Source organism: Typopeltis vanoorti, chromosome 20, assembly GCF_054136105.1.
Source record: "Typopeltis vanoorti isolate ZY-2024b chromosome 20, IOZ_Tvanoo_1.0, whole genome shotgun sequence".
In the NCBI taxonomy this organism is placed as follows: domain Eukaryota; kingdom Metazoa; phylum Arthropoda; class Arachnida; order Uropygi; family Thelyphonidae; genus Typopeltis; species Typopeltis vanoorti.
This window is the reverse complement of record NC_143568.1, coordinates 42,748,879-42,766,700: the sequence shown is the minus strand read 5'-3', so window position 1 is coordinate 42,766,700 and position 17,822 is coordinate 42,748,879. Positions and strand designations below refer to the sequence as shown.

Genomic DNA, 17,822 nt, shown 5'->3' with positions numbered 1-17,822 from the left:
TTGCTAAGAAAAGATGAACACTAAGGATACATTAAATTCTTTCGTTATGGTAAAACAATTCTTTCTGATCAAGCACTCCAAACATGGTTTGGAAAAAAAAATAAAAATAAAAATAAAAAAAAATTCAAAGATGCATGTGAGATGCTAATTCACCAACCCAATAACAACAAGAATAAGGATTTAGAAATTCTGAGTCTGGAGGACCCATCTGCAACACACACAGCAGAAGCCCAACACATGAAACCCTGATCAGTGGACAGAACCTAAAAAAAACATGCCTCTACAGTGGTAGTTGATGTAGTTCAACTTAATTTTTTTACCATTTCTATTTTATTATACTTTTTTATTATAAAAATTTATTTTATTTAATATTTTGAATTAAAAAATTTTAAATTTTACTCTTCCCTTTCTCCACCAGAGGTCAGGTTAATGTAAATGGTTAACAAAGCAGTTATACCAGTAGTTTTCAAATTGTGAGAAGTAAAGAATGGCTACTAAGTTGTTTGGACACAAATTCTTATTAAGCAGTTTGGTTCTAACTATTTAATAAATGGAACTGATAGGTATCTCTTTTGATGTAGGGGTGCCATGAACCAAGAAAGTTTGGAAACCTCTGAGATATATTACAGTTTATATATATGTATTGTGATGTGGCATTTTCTGTCATCATTATTGTTTAGATTAGGATGGTTGATCAAACTTTCACAGGCTTCCTTAAATTTGCATTCATACCAAATTTTTGTATAGTGCAAAGAACAACTATCTTTCCAAATCCCAAGCATATGGATGGCACACATTCAATCAACATAACCTCTTTCAAGTTTTCTCCAACAAATCCTTTTTAGGACTCTAAGAAATAATTTCAGATTTTACTGACCACCATCAATACTATATTTGTTCTAACTTATCCATGAGTAATCTCTAGCTGATTTATCTCTTAGTGATTTCTAACAAATAACAGGACTCCAGTTTTGATATAGTAATTTTTTTCCACCAGAGGTTAGGCCGGTAGTATTAACGGGTGACCAAATTAGTGCGACTTGGCATACTATGTAGACTGGAATATAGCTCGTTTCTTTGTATATATGTGGATACTCTCCATATGATGTGAAGGTCAAAACATGAAATGATTATTTTGGTTTAAATTAAACTGAAGTTTTGCTATTACATGGCAATTTCCATAATTTTTTAAAATGCTGATCACTGTGGAATTTGGGATGCTAACTAGGCAGGGATGCACAATATACAGCCTCTCTGTCAGCTCAACCCACAGTGTGTTCTCTTTTCGCAAAAGAGGCTCTGGCGAAAGAAGTGAGTATTCCTGATACAAAGGGATACCACCTTCTTAGTTGGAGAAAATGCCAACTAGATACTGGGTTGTAGATATTCTTCAATGCCCAACGAAATACCACCATCTGGCTTACTGGAGGTCTGAAGTGGAAAATGTCATGTTTGATTTCTAGAGCAGAGATTTCAGTTTCTACTCCCTCCCCACCCTTCTTTGTGCAGTATGAGTGATACCCTTCAAGGCCATTACAAACATACTTAGAGATCCAAAACCTCTTCCATTTCAAGAATACATCAGTTAAAATGGTGGTGCTGCAGGCTGGTGCCAGTTAGTGCAGAGGCCTGAATCTGTCAGTAAGGAGCACAGAAGGTTTCCTGATCAACTAGTGCACAATAGTTGCCAAATGCTCCACCAGGTTGTGCCTGGAGAGGGAGTCTGGGTGGTGATAAGGGGTGGGAGCACTGTCAAGGCTGGTTTTTCTCTATGGATGTCATCCAAGAGTATCCTCTTTCACTGCACATCCCCACTATATCCTTCTGTATAATCAAATTTATGAAGACTATCCGAAACATAACAGTGCCACTGTACCAAAAGTGAATCTCCCTCATAAACCAATCCCATCAAAAAAGTCACATCACAACCAGTCACAACATACAAACCATGATGCCAGAATCTCTTCATTAAAAACTCATGTTCACATCCACATTACTAACATCTATGGCATTAACACAAACATAAACTATGTTCACTATCATAGTTATATGTACTACTGTCTACCTCCAGTGTCCAAACTGCACTTCACAATTCTTTTCACCACAAGGGTGGCATCTGTGCCTTTGTGAACTCTCACATAGCCTGCCAGAGAATGTCTTATTTAGCATCTCCTGCTTTCCTTGTCCCATTTCCATATATTGCATTTACCAGTCTTCAAACAGCGATAACTACTCAGATTGCTTCACATTCCTTTCCATGAAACTTGACCACCTGGCAGCTATCCAAATAGTGAAGTAATCTTCATGGGAAACCTATACCCACAACTCCAACAGTACCGACCAAGTAGGATGAGAAGCAAGTCTCTGCCATAAATAATGACCTAACACAAATTGTACATCTACCCACTTGAATTCCTGATAAGCTTCTTCTCTCTAAATACTCTATTTTTCTTTTTTGACTAGTTCTTCCAGATAAAACAGTAGAGGTTACCTCTCCGCTTGGCATCTCAGTCCATCTTGTACAAGCCTCCTCTAACCACTAATCTAATCACCGAACACCCCTCCTCTAACCACTCCTTACCTTGCATCCTCTGACACTACAAAGGAGCCAACTAGGATGACCTCAGGAATTTTTAATCCATTCCATGGTCTGACAATTGCTTCTGCTCATCTGACCCTAATACCTCATGCGAATTGGTCACAGAAATTATTCTCACTGGCATGAAGGCCTTCATCCCACATTCAACATACAATACTCACCTGCTTTCCAAGCCCTAATTGAACTGAAAGTGTATCAAAGAAGCCAAAGAAAAAATTCAGCTTATCGCTTGTGGTTTGCATCAAGAACTCCAGCTTCATACTCTGCCTATACCAAAGCATGAAAGATACGCAATATCAGTCATCTGCAGATCCAAATCTGATTTCATGAAGTCCAATAGCAGAAAACTTTCCTGCTGTCCAAATGGAAGCCATGACTTCTCGTCCCTTGCTAAGGCCACTGGACACAACTTCCCTCCTGTGCTTCAACCTCTCTCTCTCACCCTGATGGCAACACTGTTACTTCACTGAAATATAAAGCTGAGCTGGCATTACTGTTTTCCTCAAACTCCTGCATAGATGACCAGGGGAAATGACCTACTACCATACCAGAATCCAAGCACTGTATGCTTCCTAGTTTTTCGACAAAAATACATCAGAAAACTACTAAATAACTTGGATACTAAAAAGTCTTCTGCTCCTGATGGTATTTCTCCAATTGTTCTCAAACATTGTGCTCCAGAGCTAACACCCATAATGCACTGTCTCTATAATTTATTATACATATACTCATCCATTTTATCCATCCTATTCTAAAAAAAAAAGGCAATAGAAGTCTATCAAACCATTGATCAACTGCCATCACTTCTATCCTATCCAAAATAATGGAGAAAGTCATCAATAGCCAACTCCTCCACTACTTAGAAACTCATCAAATTAATCAGTGAACATGAGTATGGATTCCATGATTCAAGATCCACAACTGACCTTGTAGCTTACATCAACTGCCTCTGGATGTGTACCATGGAAAAGTTCAGAGAAACTTGTGCTGTTGTCCTTGACATTTCCAAAGCTTTCAACCATGTGTGATATCGAGGCCTACTAAAAAAATTGTCATCCTTTGGTCTTCCTGTCACCCTCTGTAACTGGGTAGCCAACTTTCTCTCTGGCTGTTCTCTGCAAGACATGGTAGGTATAGTCAACTTAGGCAACAACCAAGTTTGACGGAGCCTAATCTAGTTGCTTTTAAAGTGAATATGCTCATATGCAGACTGGTATACTATCACGTTGCAAAAGCAGTGGCTGTACCTTAGCATGAAGACAATTTAGTTTCAGCTATATTGTCCTTTTTTACCATACTGTCCTTGTAAATGGCACATAAGTTACCTCACGTTCCAAAAACCAAAAGTTCAAATCAATCTGAGTTAGGATGGTGACATTACATATGCTGATTTTTCATTCCAGAATCATACATAGACCCAACATTTGTTCTCAGATAAGAGTGAAAAAATGGCAGTACCTTTTCTTTGGTGATTTGGTAATGTTCAAGCAATCAACAAAAAGCCCCCATTATCATATGTTTCATTTCACTAGTCAATGGACAAGGTACCCAATATGTCCACACTTCACTGCAGTCCACTTCTGTAATATTTTGAATGATTCATTTTAATCGAATGTTCAATTTGAGTTTTAGTGATCTGACTTATAGTAACCAGTTGCTGCTTTTAACTTCCCACTTCAAGAATGGTCATTAATGTCAACTTTTCCATTGCTGCTTCTTGTTCTTCATGCCAATGATAGAACACCCATAACCACAGTTGCCTTAACCATAAAAACTTTGTAAGCAGCAGTGAATTTCACTAGAACTCTCATTATTTTCATTCATCAAAAATTTAATTAATACACGCTGCTTTGTACACTTTAACAAACTTGTACAAGACACATCCATTCTGTATGCAATGACAAGAGCAATACAATTTTTATCATGCACCACTGTATACTGAACTGCAGCAGAGAGAGATGAAGGAACAAAACGAGACTAGACATAATGAGTAGGATAAAGATAACATAATCCAGAAATCCTGATCTAGAGACAAATTATAACTTCCCACCCCATGAATTAAGCAGAGTTAGATTGGACAATAAAATTCATCCACCACCTAAGGACATCAAACATCCATGTCCATGATAAGAAATCCAATCAGCCCATCGGTTGCTTGTATTTATCAACTTCATCCACATCTATTCATGAGCACTCATTTAGGATTTCAGCATAATTGTGATACTTATTCTTCTATTATGTAGTACACTACAAATTGCTTTGGTCTTTGTACAATCTATATGTTTGTCAGGCCTAAGATTGTGAAATTTCAGTTTCCTGAGTGTAAATTTCCATTCTGCTTCTGACATTTCTGATCCCTCTGGACTATAAATATGTATATGCTTCCATCACTAATGCAATTAACACCACAAAGCAAATGCAACATTTGTGTTTTTCAAAAACTGCAATGCAGAACCCATATATTATAATATGCTGAAATCAAAGATTTGAGGATGCTCTAGTAGACAAATCAGGGTGTATGGCAAATGCCACCAGAAGTATGGCTTTTGCCATATTTTCAGTTTTTTTTTGAAAATTTAGGATCTTTATATTGCAGCAGACCCACTTTAAACACCAGTGCTACTTTCTTAAATTTGAGTAAATGCATCAGTTCTGTAGGTTACAATTTTTTTAAAAAAAAGTTTGTAATTAAAATTCCAGAGAAATAAGAACCTTAGTAAATGGTTTACATTCTAAATCTGTATTCATAACCTTATGAACATGTTTCTTTAGAGGAGGATGTACTCCTTTAGATGAACATGCAGTACTGGGAGTGAAAATCATAGAAGACTGATAATTATCTAGCCCTGATCTACTTCGAGACAGCAGGAGAACTAATGCAGGGTTTCTTCATAACCGTCATTTTCCTCTACTATTTTTTTTTAAACAGTCTAAGGATTTCCCAATGCAAAGTAAATAAAAAAAAAAAATTGTAAGGTCTAGTGGGGCAATTAAAAAGTCAGAGATTTACTGAAGTTCTCATTACAAATAATAGTAACATATATACTTACTTGTACATAACAGGATCTAGAGAGGCTAAATGGTGAATATCTACATCAGCTGTGGTTTGTCTAGCCAACAATTTTGCCAAAAAGAATTCAGCAAATGGTAATTCCACCAACATATTTTCATAAATTGCCTATAATAATAATAATAATAATAATAATAATGATTTTCAGTACAGATATTTTACTAACAAAAACATAAAATATAAATATACTTTTATGCATCTTTTAATCACCAAGTGATTCAAAAATATATGTTGATGTTGTTTAAACATTAGAAAAACTATGACCACAGCAAAATTAGGTATTAATTTTGCTGTGGTCAATAATTTCCATTTATGTTACAGAAATTATTATTCATGCAGGATTGTGGAGCCTGGTTCCAGTGCTGATCTCCACTGTTTTTCATGAAGTTGATTTTTTAAATTTCAATATGGTTATTACTGATAATAGGTATTTACCTAAAAGTTCAAAGTATGATTCATGTGCTTTCTTATTACAAGCAGGGAATGCATATTTTGCATATTAGAGAGAGAGAGATTGCAATTAAACTCTTTGTTTAATTGCAATTTCAGATGTCCATCAACATCATGCAGCCTGCAATTTGTTGGACAATTAGCCTAACAAGCAACTACAGCAATGTCACGCCACAATACTGCTTTAAGCACAAAACAGGTGTTTGAGAAAAAGCAAATCAATCATCATCATCAGTAGAAAGCCAGACATGCAACCAGAGTGGTAACTATACATCTACCTCTTTAGGATAGTGGAATCAGAGAATATGTATGTATTTCTGTCACTGTCCAACTGTGTCACATGAGGTAATGATGTAACCATGTGCACATGTAATGTCCCAGATTGTTACCGAACCTATTCAACTCACAGCTGCTGACTTTTATATCAAATAAAAGATGTTCCCTTAAGCAAATGGTGGATAATGTTCCATTATCCACCAGTAGATATCATTTGATTGTCTGATACATACATTTGTGTTATCACCTACTTCTGCCTAAAGGTAAATGTTATTGTGTTCACAACTGTTTAATAGGACTCGCACTATTTTGAAGAATAACCTTAATTTCACACTCAAAATATTTATCATTATATCAAGGTCATCCTCAGGAACAGTGGAGCACAGTGAATATACCACAACAGAATAAAAACAGATAATATAAGGATCTGAATAGTCTTACTGTTATTAACAAAAGGGATTCTTGATCTTCAAAAACTAACTACAGGTGGTCACTGAAAAACAACATATCTATAAAGTAGTAAGCCTAGAGAACCGTATTCCTCTGGGTGTATGATGGAGAACTGATCAAGCATAATTCTTAAATTTCTAGAGATTTAGCATTTCAGGAAAATAAGCACAACTATATCAATTGTATTTGACTCGACATTTCTTCACGTGGTCTCTGAACCACAAAATGCTTCTCAATGCTCAGAAACTCACAGTCCATCATGATCTCTCTCTCTCTCAGAGACATTTGATTTTGATAAAACCCATCATCCAAATAATAACCATATACATACATTTATGTCACCTATTCCCATCTTATGGCATTAGGATGCTATCAATTTGTTAAAATTTATTAATAGTTATGTGTAATAGTAATAATTACGTGTATGTGGGCACAACTCTAGCTCAACTCCACTTGGTGCACCCTGGGCAAATGCTAAATAGATAGAATGACTTGGCCATCCAGACTATCTTAGGATCTCCTGGATTAGTGTATATGCATATGCAAGCAGTCTAACATAGTGGTTCTTAACCGGTGTTCCGTGAAATGGTTACAAGTATTCTGCTGGTGAAAGATGCCACATGACACAATTCTGAGTGTAATTGGCTACTCTGATCCTAACAACTGAAGACTGCTATGCGCGTTGACTTCTAAACCAATAAAACATTGTTTATAGGTCATGTGTTTACAGGAAGGGTGTGAGGGAGCATCTCTTTTAGTCATTCAGTGATATGTGTTTGGTTTGTGTGTTGTGTAACATTGTAATAGCACGCAGTCCATTATTAATGTATTTGATTTGTGGGTTGTCTAACATCATAGTAGTACACAATGGATAAATTTATCATTAAATGAAAACGTGATTCTGAGGGAAATATTAATGATGGGGTAAGTACAAGTGGAAGTAGTAGTAATGATGTTGCTGCAAATACATCTCATACAGAAGACAGCATTATACGTAGTAAAATAAAAAAAATTAATAGACAATATTTGGATGAATATTTAAGTTGCGGTTTTACATGGACCAGTGAGGAAGAATGTCCTATTCCCCAGTGTCTTGTATGCGGGGAAAAACTATCCAATAGTGCAGTGGTTCCTGCTAAGTTGAAACGCCATTTTACTAAAACGCATGCCAATCTTGCTTCAAAAACTAAAGATTATTTCAAGAGATTGTTGGACATGCATGATAAACAAGTAAAATATTTTGAAAAGACTGTTAAAATTTCCGACAAGGCACAACTTGCATCATATAAGGTAGCTGAATTAATTGTTGTAAAATTAAAACCACACACTATAGCAGAGTCTCTTATTTTACCAGTATGTTGTGAAATAGTAAACATTACGTTTGGAGACGAAGCAAAAAAAGGAAATTATGAAAATTCCTCATTCGGACGATACAATAAAAAATAAAATTAAAGATATGTCAGATGATATTGAGAAAACAGTTACCAATAAACTTTCCAAACAACATTTTGCTTTACGAATTGACGAGTCCACTGACATTAGCAGTAAAGATTATATACTAGGATTCGTTCATTTCATTAATGAAAACGAAATAGTGAATCAGTTTCTATGCTGCAGAGAACTTACTGATTGTACAACAGGACAAGATATTTTTGACTCTATTACGTCATATTTAGAAAATTTTAAAATTTCATGGGAGCAGTGTGCAGGAATTTGTACGGATGGTGCTCCATCAATGGTGGGCTCTATTAAAGGATTTGTTACTGTTGCAAAGAAAATAAACCCAAATATTATATCTATGCGCTGTTTTTGCACAGAGAATCTCTAGTTTCAAAAACATTACCGGTAATATTGCTGGTAATACTACTAGACCAAGTTGTAAATATGGTAAATTGCATCCAGTCAAGACCTTTAAAAGCACACTTTTTTTTAAAAAACTTTGCATATCTATGGAAGCCAAGTACAAATCTCTGCTTTTGCACACTGAGATAAGATGCTTAAGAATGAATTATTGGCCTTTTTTCAAAATGAAGGTACAGATGCTTTTGCAAAACGTCTTCAAAATGATATTTGGTGTGCTAAAATGGCATATTTAGCCGATATTTTTAATTACTTAAATAGCATTAATACAAGTATCCAAAGGAAAAATGAAAACATTTTGACCTTTCACTGACAAATTTTCAGCTTTTCAGAAAAAAATATCTCTTTGGAAAAACTGCATATCAGAAAAAAAATACAGTAGATGTTTCTTTCACTCCATAATAAAAATGTTCAGGGAATTATTTCCATTATAAGAACATTTGACAATATTAGAAGAAAAGATTTCATGTTACTTTCCTTCCTTAAATACACACAATAATGACTGGATACGAAATCCATTTGGCACAGTTAATACATCGAGTTGTGAATTTTCATTATAAGAAGAAGAACAGTTAGTTACCTTGTCAACAGATCGTACTCTAAATATGAAATTCTGTGAAATAACTCTCGAGGAATTTTGGATTTTTGTCCAAGCCGAATACCTAGCTCTCTCCACAAGGGCACTGAAAATTTTGTTACAGTTTTCAACATGATATTTGTGTGAGCTCAGTTTCTCAATATTAACCAATATAAAAACTAAAACGCACGAAATACTTACTAATATAGACAAAGAGATGAAGGTAGCTGTATCACATATGAGACCTGATACTGCTGAAATCTGCAAAAGCCAACAAGCTCAAGTATTGCATTAAAATAAGTTCAATTTTTATAAAAGGCAAGTCCATGCATATTTTTGTTAGATTTATGACCTTAATGCCTTTGGTGTTCCCCAAATTTTTCTCATAATCAAAAGTGTTCCGTGACTTGGAAAAGGCTAAGAACCACTGGGGGTCTAACAGGTTACAGTGACAGAAACTGGGACTCATCCTGTCAACAAGAAGTGTCCTAAGACTTGGAAAACTATTCAGTCTGTCAGCTGAATATAGAAAGTATCTGCACGGCTAAGAGTGAATGTCCTACTAGATTTCTTAATGACAACAGAATTGACACTGCCATCATACAAGAAACAAATGCAAGTAATGAGGTGCAATTACAAGAAAGCATCTCTATTCCAGGTTTCAATCTTATAGGAGTTTTGCCAGCCGTAATGCACCCCCTGCTGTTTATATTGGAGACTTTAACAGTCATCATACCCAATGGGGTAATAGAGAAATTGATGCAAATGGTGCCAAGCTAGCTGAGTGGGCAGATGCAAACAACATACAGCTGATTTTTGATCCTAAAGATAATTGTACTTTTAACTCAGCTAGATGGAAAAGTGGCACCAATCCTGATTTATGTTTTGTTACAACCAATCAAAGGAGCCTCCCAGCCATCATGTTATAGGAGGATTCCCACACAGCGAACACTGTCCTGTCTTTATTGAGGTGGACCGGCAAATCCCAATTACTGAAATTACACCAATGTCACGTTGGAAGTTTGCCAAGGATCCAAGGAACAGTTTCTGATCAGATTTAGATAAAAATGTGTGCCGGATTCCACCATAACCTTGTAATTACTGAAGATTTGTAATTTCTATAGTCAAAAAACACATCCCTAGAAGTGCTAAAGGATACATGCCTGGCTGGAATGAAACCAGTGAAGCACTCTATAACTTTTTTCTGAATAGCAGACGTGTAGACATCGCAGATAGTTTAAATGAAGCTAGAAAGAACAAATGGATTGACACCATTGAAAGGCTGAACTTTAAACATTCAAGCAGGAAGGCTTGGAGTTTCCTTAAAAAGTTTGGTGGTAATTCAAATCGTCTCCAAGCAAAAGCTTCTGCTAGGTCCAACTGTATTGTCAACTGGATAGTGAATCTGTCCAGAGCTAAATCAGAAAAAACCCACACTAAAATAATAAGAAGGAATTGACCAGACTTAAAGAAGCTTGTTCTGAAGTGACTGATCTATCAAATCCATTCACCAAAGAACTTCTTGCTGCACTCTAGGGAGTGGAAACTGGTCTAGCACCTGGATATTCAAGTGAATATTATCAAATATTCACCCTGAATTTTTAAAAAATTCTGGACCAAATACAATGGTATGACTGATAAAATTCTACTCTAATATCCTAAAGAATGGCAGATTATCAGCAGAATTTAAAAAATCGAAGATAATAGCCATCCTGAAACTTGGAAAGCCTGTTGATAAACTTGAAAGCTATAGACCTATAGCACTCAATGTCTGTCTTAAGCTATTAGAAAGACTTATATTATATTGACATTATTATTATTGTCACTTTTATTATCACTATTATTATTGAGGCACAGCTGTGAAGATCAAGTTTTGGCCCTGATGACTCGCATAGAATCTGGTTTCAAAAAATGCCTTAAAACTGGCGCTATCTTTATAGACTTGATAGCTACATATGACATCATATGTAGCTATCAAGTGGAATGGCATGATCTAGAAACTCCTTAAATTACTGAAATGTAAAAAAAAAATGACCCATCTGATCAATGCTATTCTGTCTAACAGAACAATATAGGTAGTCATAGATGAGCACATGAGCAAGCCAAGAACACTTAACAATGGACTCCTACAAGGGTCAGTCTGCTTCCTCTTCTATTCAATTTGTATATTTCTGACCTTCCAAGGACAACGTCTAGAAAATTTGCATATGCTGATGACTATGCATCATATTCCAACACCGGAACTTCTGTATATAGAGCACATACTAACTAGTGACCTAGAGGAGCTAAACCACTTCTTTGAGAAGTGCCATCTTATTCTAAGCACTACCAAGACTGAAACATGCTATTTCCATTTGAACACATGATATATTAAGGGTGCCACTAAATAAGAACACACTGGCACACAATTTTAATCCAGAGTATCTGGACATAACCCTAGACAGAATCCTCTCCTTTAATACACATCTCTCCAATATTGCTTCCAAACTCAGGAATAGAAATAACATACTGCATAAACTTGCGAGAACAACCTGGGGTGCTGGTGCTCCCACATTAAGGATATCTGCTCTGGTCCTCATTTACTCAACTTCTGAATACTGCTCAGCTGTTTGGCTGAACAGTACACATGTTAAATTAATTGATACTGTCCTGAATCAGACAATGCGTATCATTTCAGCTTGGTTGGCCGAGTGGTTAGAGTATCCACTCTCCAGCCAAAAGGCTGAAGGTTGGAATCTCACCGTGGGCATGAATGTTTGCGATTGTCTGCGTAAATACTAATGGTGGTGGTATGGATGCTGATAGTTGCAGTTCACTGTAGTTGGACTGAGTGGTGGAGACAGAGAGTTGTAGAGTGGGTGCCCTCCCTCGATGAGTCTTTGGACTCCTTGGAGGTGTCACGCAATAATAATAATAATTTCTGGAACAATAAAGACTACTCCATCATAGAGATAAGAACGAACTCATCTTGTGACCATGGTGAGATAACCAAACTATACAACATATCAAGTTTGACTGTCCTCACAGAGCTTATATGGGACCCGTATCTGACTTTATAACAGTTTCTACAGATGCAGTTGATTGGCTGTTGAACTTAGACATTCAATTTTAATTTTATGCTTGCTTGTATATTTTTATATGTATATATGACTACAGTGTCATCTCACATTATTGTATCCTTTTATACATATAATATATATTTGTCTTGTATGTACTTCTTTTGTGTGTGTGTGTGTATCATATGCATGTATTCTTCTTAGCCAAATGCAAAATAAATAGCTATGTATCTGCAACTGAGACATTATATATATATATATATATATATATATAAAGGCAAATATTCAAGGTATGCTAGATGTGCAGTGTTCATTCACCGAATAGCAATATCACCAATATTATATTTTTGCATTTATTTGCATAAAGACTCCCTAATTGTTTCCAGACTTCCTGTGATTCCTAAAATTAAACACAATATACTAATGCTTCATGAAGAGGTCATTTTTCGACACATTCACATTAATAGCCTTGGTGTGCATTCAAAATACGTAAACCTTTCAGCCCTTTGAAAAGATGTACAGATGGCACACTGGGACAAAGTCTTAGCGTTCTAGTAATTTTACACCGATCAGAAGGCGAGGCAAGGTGAGCTCTGAGATCACACCTAGAAGATATGATTGGTTATTGTGTCAACCAATCCAATTGAATGTTGTCATTTGTCATGAGTTGCTGTTTTTGTTTCTGAGTTTCATCTGTTTTGTCTGCAGGAAGTGTGAACTAACGTGGCAGGCAAGTTTTATATATATATGATAGACAAGGTTTTAATATATAATTTTCGATGAATTTATACTTTTTTGCCCATATTTATAATGGAAAACAGTACTGTAGTCAAAGGTGGTAAGCCTCGTCCTCCTCTTCCAAATTTTCCACCTTTGAGTAATTCAAATATACCAACCAAATATAGCATTCTCCTACATCACTGTTTTCTAATATACAGTATCTTCAAACAAAACTCATTTTTCCAACTCTGCACAGATTTGGTTACAATTAATTGATAAATTAAAGTATTTAAAGTTATCCTACAATTCATTGCAGACCAATTAAAATGAGCACTGATGTGCTATACACTCTTAAAACTTTCATACATCGATAAAAATGCAATCATATGGTTAAATTGACATGAATTTTGTAGCACAGGTTGCATAAGTCATGAGAGCACATCCAACCAAAATGGGCATACGACACCACTGATATATACATAATAAAAAATTCAACTGATATTGAACACATATTGATAATAATACAAAGCTCTTGGGGGTTGGAGTATGTGCAACACATTATAATTTTGACTGTAATTGCTTACAATATCGGAAAACAAATATTTCAGAATTTGCATATTCTAACAAATGCTTCATTATAGATTGCCATATTAGCTATCAGCAATCAGTTTGTGCATTTGCAGCATAATTAGAACATTTATGGTTCTAAACCCCCCCCCCCACAGAAAATGGGGTTTTTCATCCTGAATACAAGTAAATTGGCCATAAAATCACGCACAATTTACAGCCAAAAATTACTTTGTCTGTAAATTACTGTTTGTGGTGGTAGTAGTAGTTGGAGGATTAAGTAGGGGAGACATAGGTTGTGTATGGTGGAGTTGAGTGCCTATCAGCAATGAGTCCTTGCAGGTGTCACATAATAATAACTATGTATTGAATCTGAAAGCTTGATGCCATTCCAAATAATGCTCAGTTTTGACGTTTTTTTTTTTCTTGTCTGTTTGTTTCATTTTTAATTCTATTCCAAATGATAATCCCACAAAAGGTTATGAATCTTCAAAGTTTTCCCACTTTGTTATATTATAAATTAAAGATGCCAAAAATTATATGCTTGGTTTCATTCTTTATCCAAGTGTAAGCAAACAAAGTTTGCATATGAAGTAACTTCATGACAGCAACTCGTATATAGAGGCTAATGACTTCATATCACTTGCCTTAGTATCACATAATGCAATGCACATATCCTTACAGATATGTATAATGTTATACATTATGGGAAGGGCCACTACCCAGACCAGTTTCGACCGTTTTTGAGGTCTCATCAGTGGGAGCCAGACCTAGAAGCATCACCAAGGTCGAAGTAATGCGGAAGTCATAATTCCATATACAAGTAGTCAAAAGTTGTTACACCTTATGATTAAAATACACTGGATTAGAGACAGATGTTGAAAGTTTTTCCACTTGGTTATCCCACTGATGAGCCCTCAATAAAGATCAAAACCGGTCTGGATAGTGGCCCTTCCCATAATGCATGGCATTACACATGTCTGTAAGGATGTGCATTGCATTATGGGATATTAAGGCAAGTGATGTGAAGTCATTAGCCTCTATATATAAGTAGCCCAGTCATGAAGTTACTTCATGTGCAAACTTTGTTTGCTTACACTTGGATAAAGGATGAAACCAAGAATATCATTTTTGATTTTCTTTAATTTAATTTAATTTTCTTTAATTTCTTGGGTATCTTTCATTTAGATTATGAATCTATACCACATTAGTACAGCATAAGGACTAAAGGATTAAATAATTCTGTAAACTTGTTCTAGAGAAGAATATAATACTTGTTTATATTATACGTTAAGGGATATTACATCCCATATCGTTCCTTAGCCAAATAAGAAACTCAAAGAGTTTCATGCCGAATATAGTGGAAACTATATAAAGTTCGGCGATTCCAAGCGTAAGCAAATACCTGGATACCTGCAGCAACTGACCCTAAAGGTAGTGCAAGCTGAGGCAACTCATGTCTAAGGTGGAGCAAGCTCCGATCACTATTCTTGATATTTACCCATAATGTGAACTTAGCTCCTAGGAGCTGTATTTCTGTTCTACATTATGAGAGAAGGTTACTACCCAGACCGGTTTCAACCTTTATTGAGGTCTCATCAGTGAGTAGGTAGACCTAGTTAATATCGAGTTTGTACCGAACAGAACTTACAACCCTTCTATGAGTATTGCCAAGGTGTCCTAATAATACTTTTTATATATGGATATCTAAGAATATAATCTAAGAATATAATACTTTTAATCTAAGAATATAATACTTTTTTTAATCCTCAACAAAAGCATGGTGGTGATCTAATATCAGCAATGAAAATAAGGCAATGAAAAGCATAAATCACCTAAGGAAATTCATAAATATCTGGAATATAGTTGAAAAAAAAAAAAGAGAGAGAGAGAGAAAGCAGGTGCTAGTTATGTCTTAAGATGACTGTCACCCAGATCTTAGGCAAATTTATACAGCCATAGTTGTTGAGATTTGGAGTATGTTTCAAGGCTTCTGTTGCTTCTAATAAAATCTCTCTGACTTGTAAAAGCTTCTGTGTAGTACTTTTGTTTTCTTCCAGATGATCCTGTGTGCAAGGGTATCCAAAGCATGGTCTGCTAGACATTCAATCACCATCCCATACATTAAAGGCACATCGGAAAAGATATCTGGAGTGCTCAATGAACATCAACTATGCACTGTACCATGTGTCAAATTGGTAATGCTCATCTGTTCACCCAAGGACAGCATCTCTCCTTTATCACATCCAGGAATCTATGAAATACTCTGTTTGTGTGATCAAGCTAACATGGTCAAACAGGAAGAACTGTAGACATCCGCATCAGTGAACATAAAAAATACATCTGGCACTATAGCTATGGCAAGTTCGGCTCTAGTAGACCATGCTTTGGATACCCCTGCACACAGGATCAACTGGAAGAAAACAAAAGTACTGCACGGAAGCTTTTACAAGTAAGAGAGATCGTTCTTAGAAGCAACAGAAGCCTTGAAACATAACCCAAATCTCAACAAGTATGGCTATATAAATTTGCCTAAGATCTGGGTGACAGGCATCTTAAGACATAACTAGTACATGCTTTCTCTCTCTGCCATTTTTTTTTTCTTTTTTCATAGAGTGTGCCAAATTAGGACTTTAGTTTTTGTGTTGTTGCTACAATTGTTCAAACTAGTCCCATTGTTACACCATATTGTTGTAGTCTCGTGCACTGTGACAAACTGTTTTTTGTGCTCTGCAGATACTCTTTATAATATCAGTGAAATATCAGCAATAAGTCAATAAATAATTATTTACTTATCAGTCTGTGTTCTAATATATACCATCAAAATTAAACCAACTCTTAAAATCAGATGGATGCATTTGGAATGATGTCTTACAGGTGAATGTTATTTCAGAGAATATATATATCACATCCATATATAGAATATATATGGATGGAAGCATTATGGTAAAAAATGATCCTCCTGGTATGATTAAGACTCGTTGTAGTGAATGGAAAAACAAAAGGTTTTTTTTTTTTACATGGTTATATATTAAATTAAAGAAGCCAAGAAATTATATTTTTCATTTATCCTTTATTCAAGTGTAAGCAAACAAAGTTTGCATATGAAGTACCTACATCACTAAGCATTAGCAGAGACTAATGACTTAACATTAATTGCCTTAATATGAGTAAAGAATCATCATACACACTCTTAAAATCAGATGGATGCATTTGAAATGATATCTGTCAAGTGAATGTTATTTAAGAGAATATATACAGTAGCATACAAATTAAACTCCAACTTTACCTAATCATTTATATATGCTCCTCTGTTCCCAACAAGTACATTAAATTCACTTAGGCATGGACTCTACAAACACAGAACACATTTTTCTTATTTCTGCATCTCGAAATTATACTTTTACAATAGACTGCATTAAGTTATTCTTTGTATAACAATTTAATTTTCCAAGTCTCTTTTTTCACAGTGGCCCACACATTTTCTATTGGGTTAATGCCAGGACAGTTACCTGACTACTGAAGCAATTGGATCTGTTGGACCACTTTTTTCTCCAATATTTTTATGCATTGGTCACTTTTCATCATACCATCAACAGACACAAGTGATCTTGGACTGTCATGTGTAAAACAACCCCAAAACATCTTTTTAGCTGGGTGTTTAGGAGCTTGAGGAGAAGTCTTCTCAGCTACTGCTTTACGAACATTAGGTATGCACTCTCCTTGGACAAAGAAGCTCTCATCTAAGAATATGAATTTCTTCCACTTCTCATCCAATCTTCGTATACTTTTTTGCCCACTGGAGCCTTTTTTCTGCATAGCCTTCATCAACAGTTGTTTCTTTTTTTTTTTTTTTTTTTTTTGGTCTGTGGGCAGTTCTTCCTGCTTCCAACAAACTATGGACTGTCATGTCAAAAATATTAATCCCACTATTGAGATTAACATTTCTGACTAGCTGCCAAGTCTCTATTTAAGTCAATAAAAGATCTTGATTAAGTGTAGTTTTCCTTTTTTGCCCACAATTTCCTTTTCTGTTAGGAGAACGGTATTTGCTCCCTAAACCTGTTTAAAATCACATTAACAGTACCCAAACCAACACCACACTCATTGGCAATTTGTTTTTGAGTCATGGATATGTACTAAGAAAGAGCACATATTTTTAAATGCTTTCTTGGAGATGTATCCATTTTATAGCTA

General features: G+C 35.5%; 1 protein-coding gene across 4 annotated transcripts in view; it reads right to left on the bottom strand.

Annotated features, from left to right (window-relative positions):
* Nucleotides 1–17,822, bottom strand: part of LOC150095396 (ubiquitin-protein ligase E3C) — a 662,747-nt gene that overhangs the window by 138,061 nt on the left and 506,864 nt on the right. For all 4 annotated transcript variants that reach the window (XM_090409807.1, XM_090409808.1, XM_090409810.1 and 1 more), the window contains exon 20: nt 5,650–5,777. In XM_090409807.1, coding sequence (XP_090265933.1) covers nt 5,650–5,777 — 128 coding nt within the window. The remainder of the gene's footprint in view (nt 1–5,649; nt 5,778–17,822) is intronic.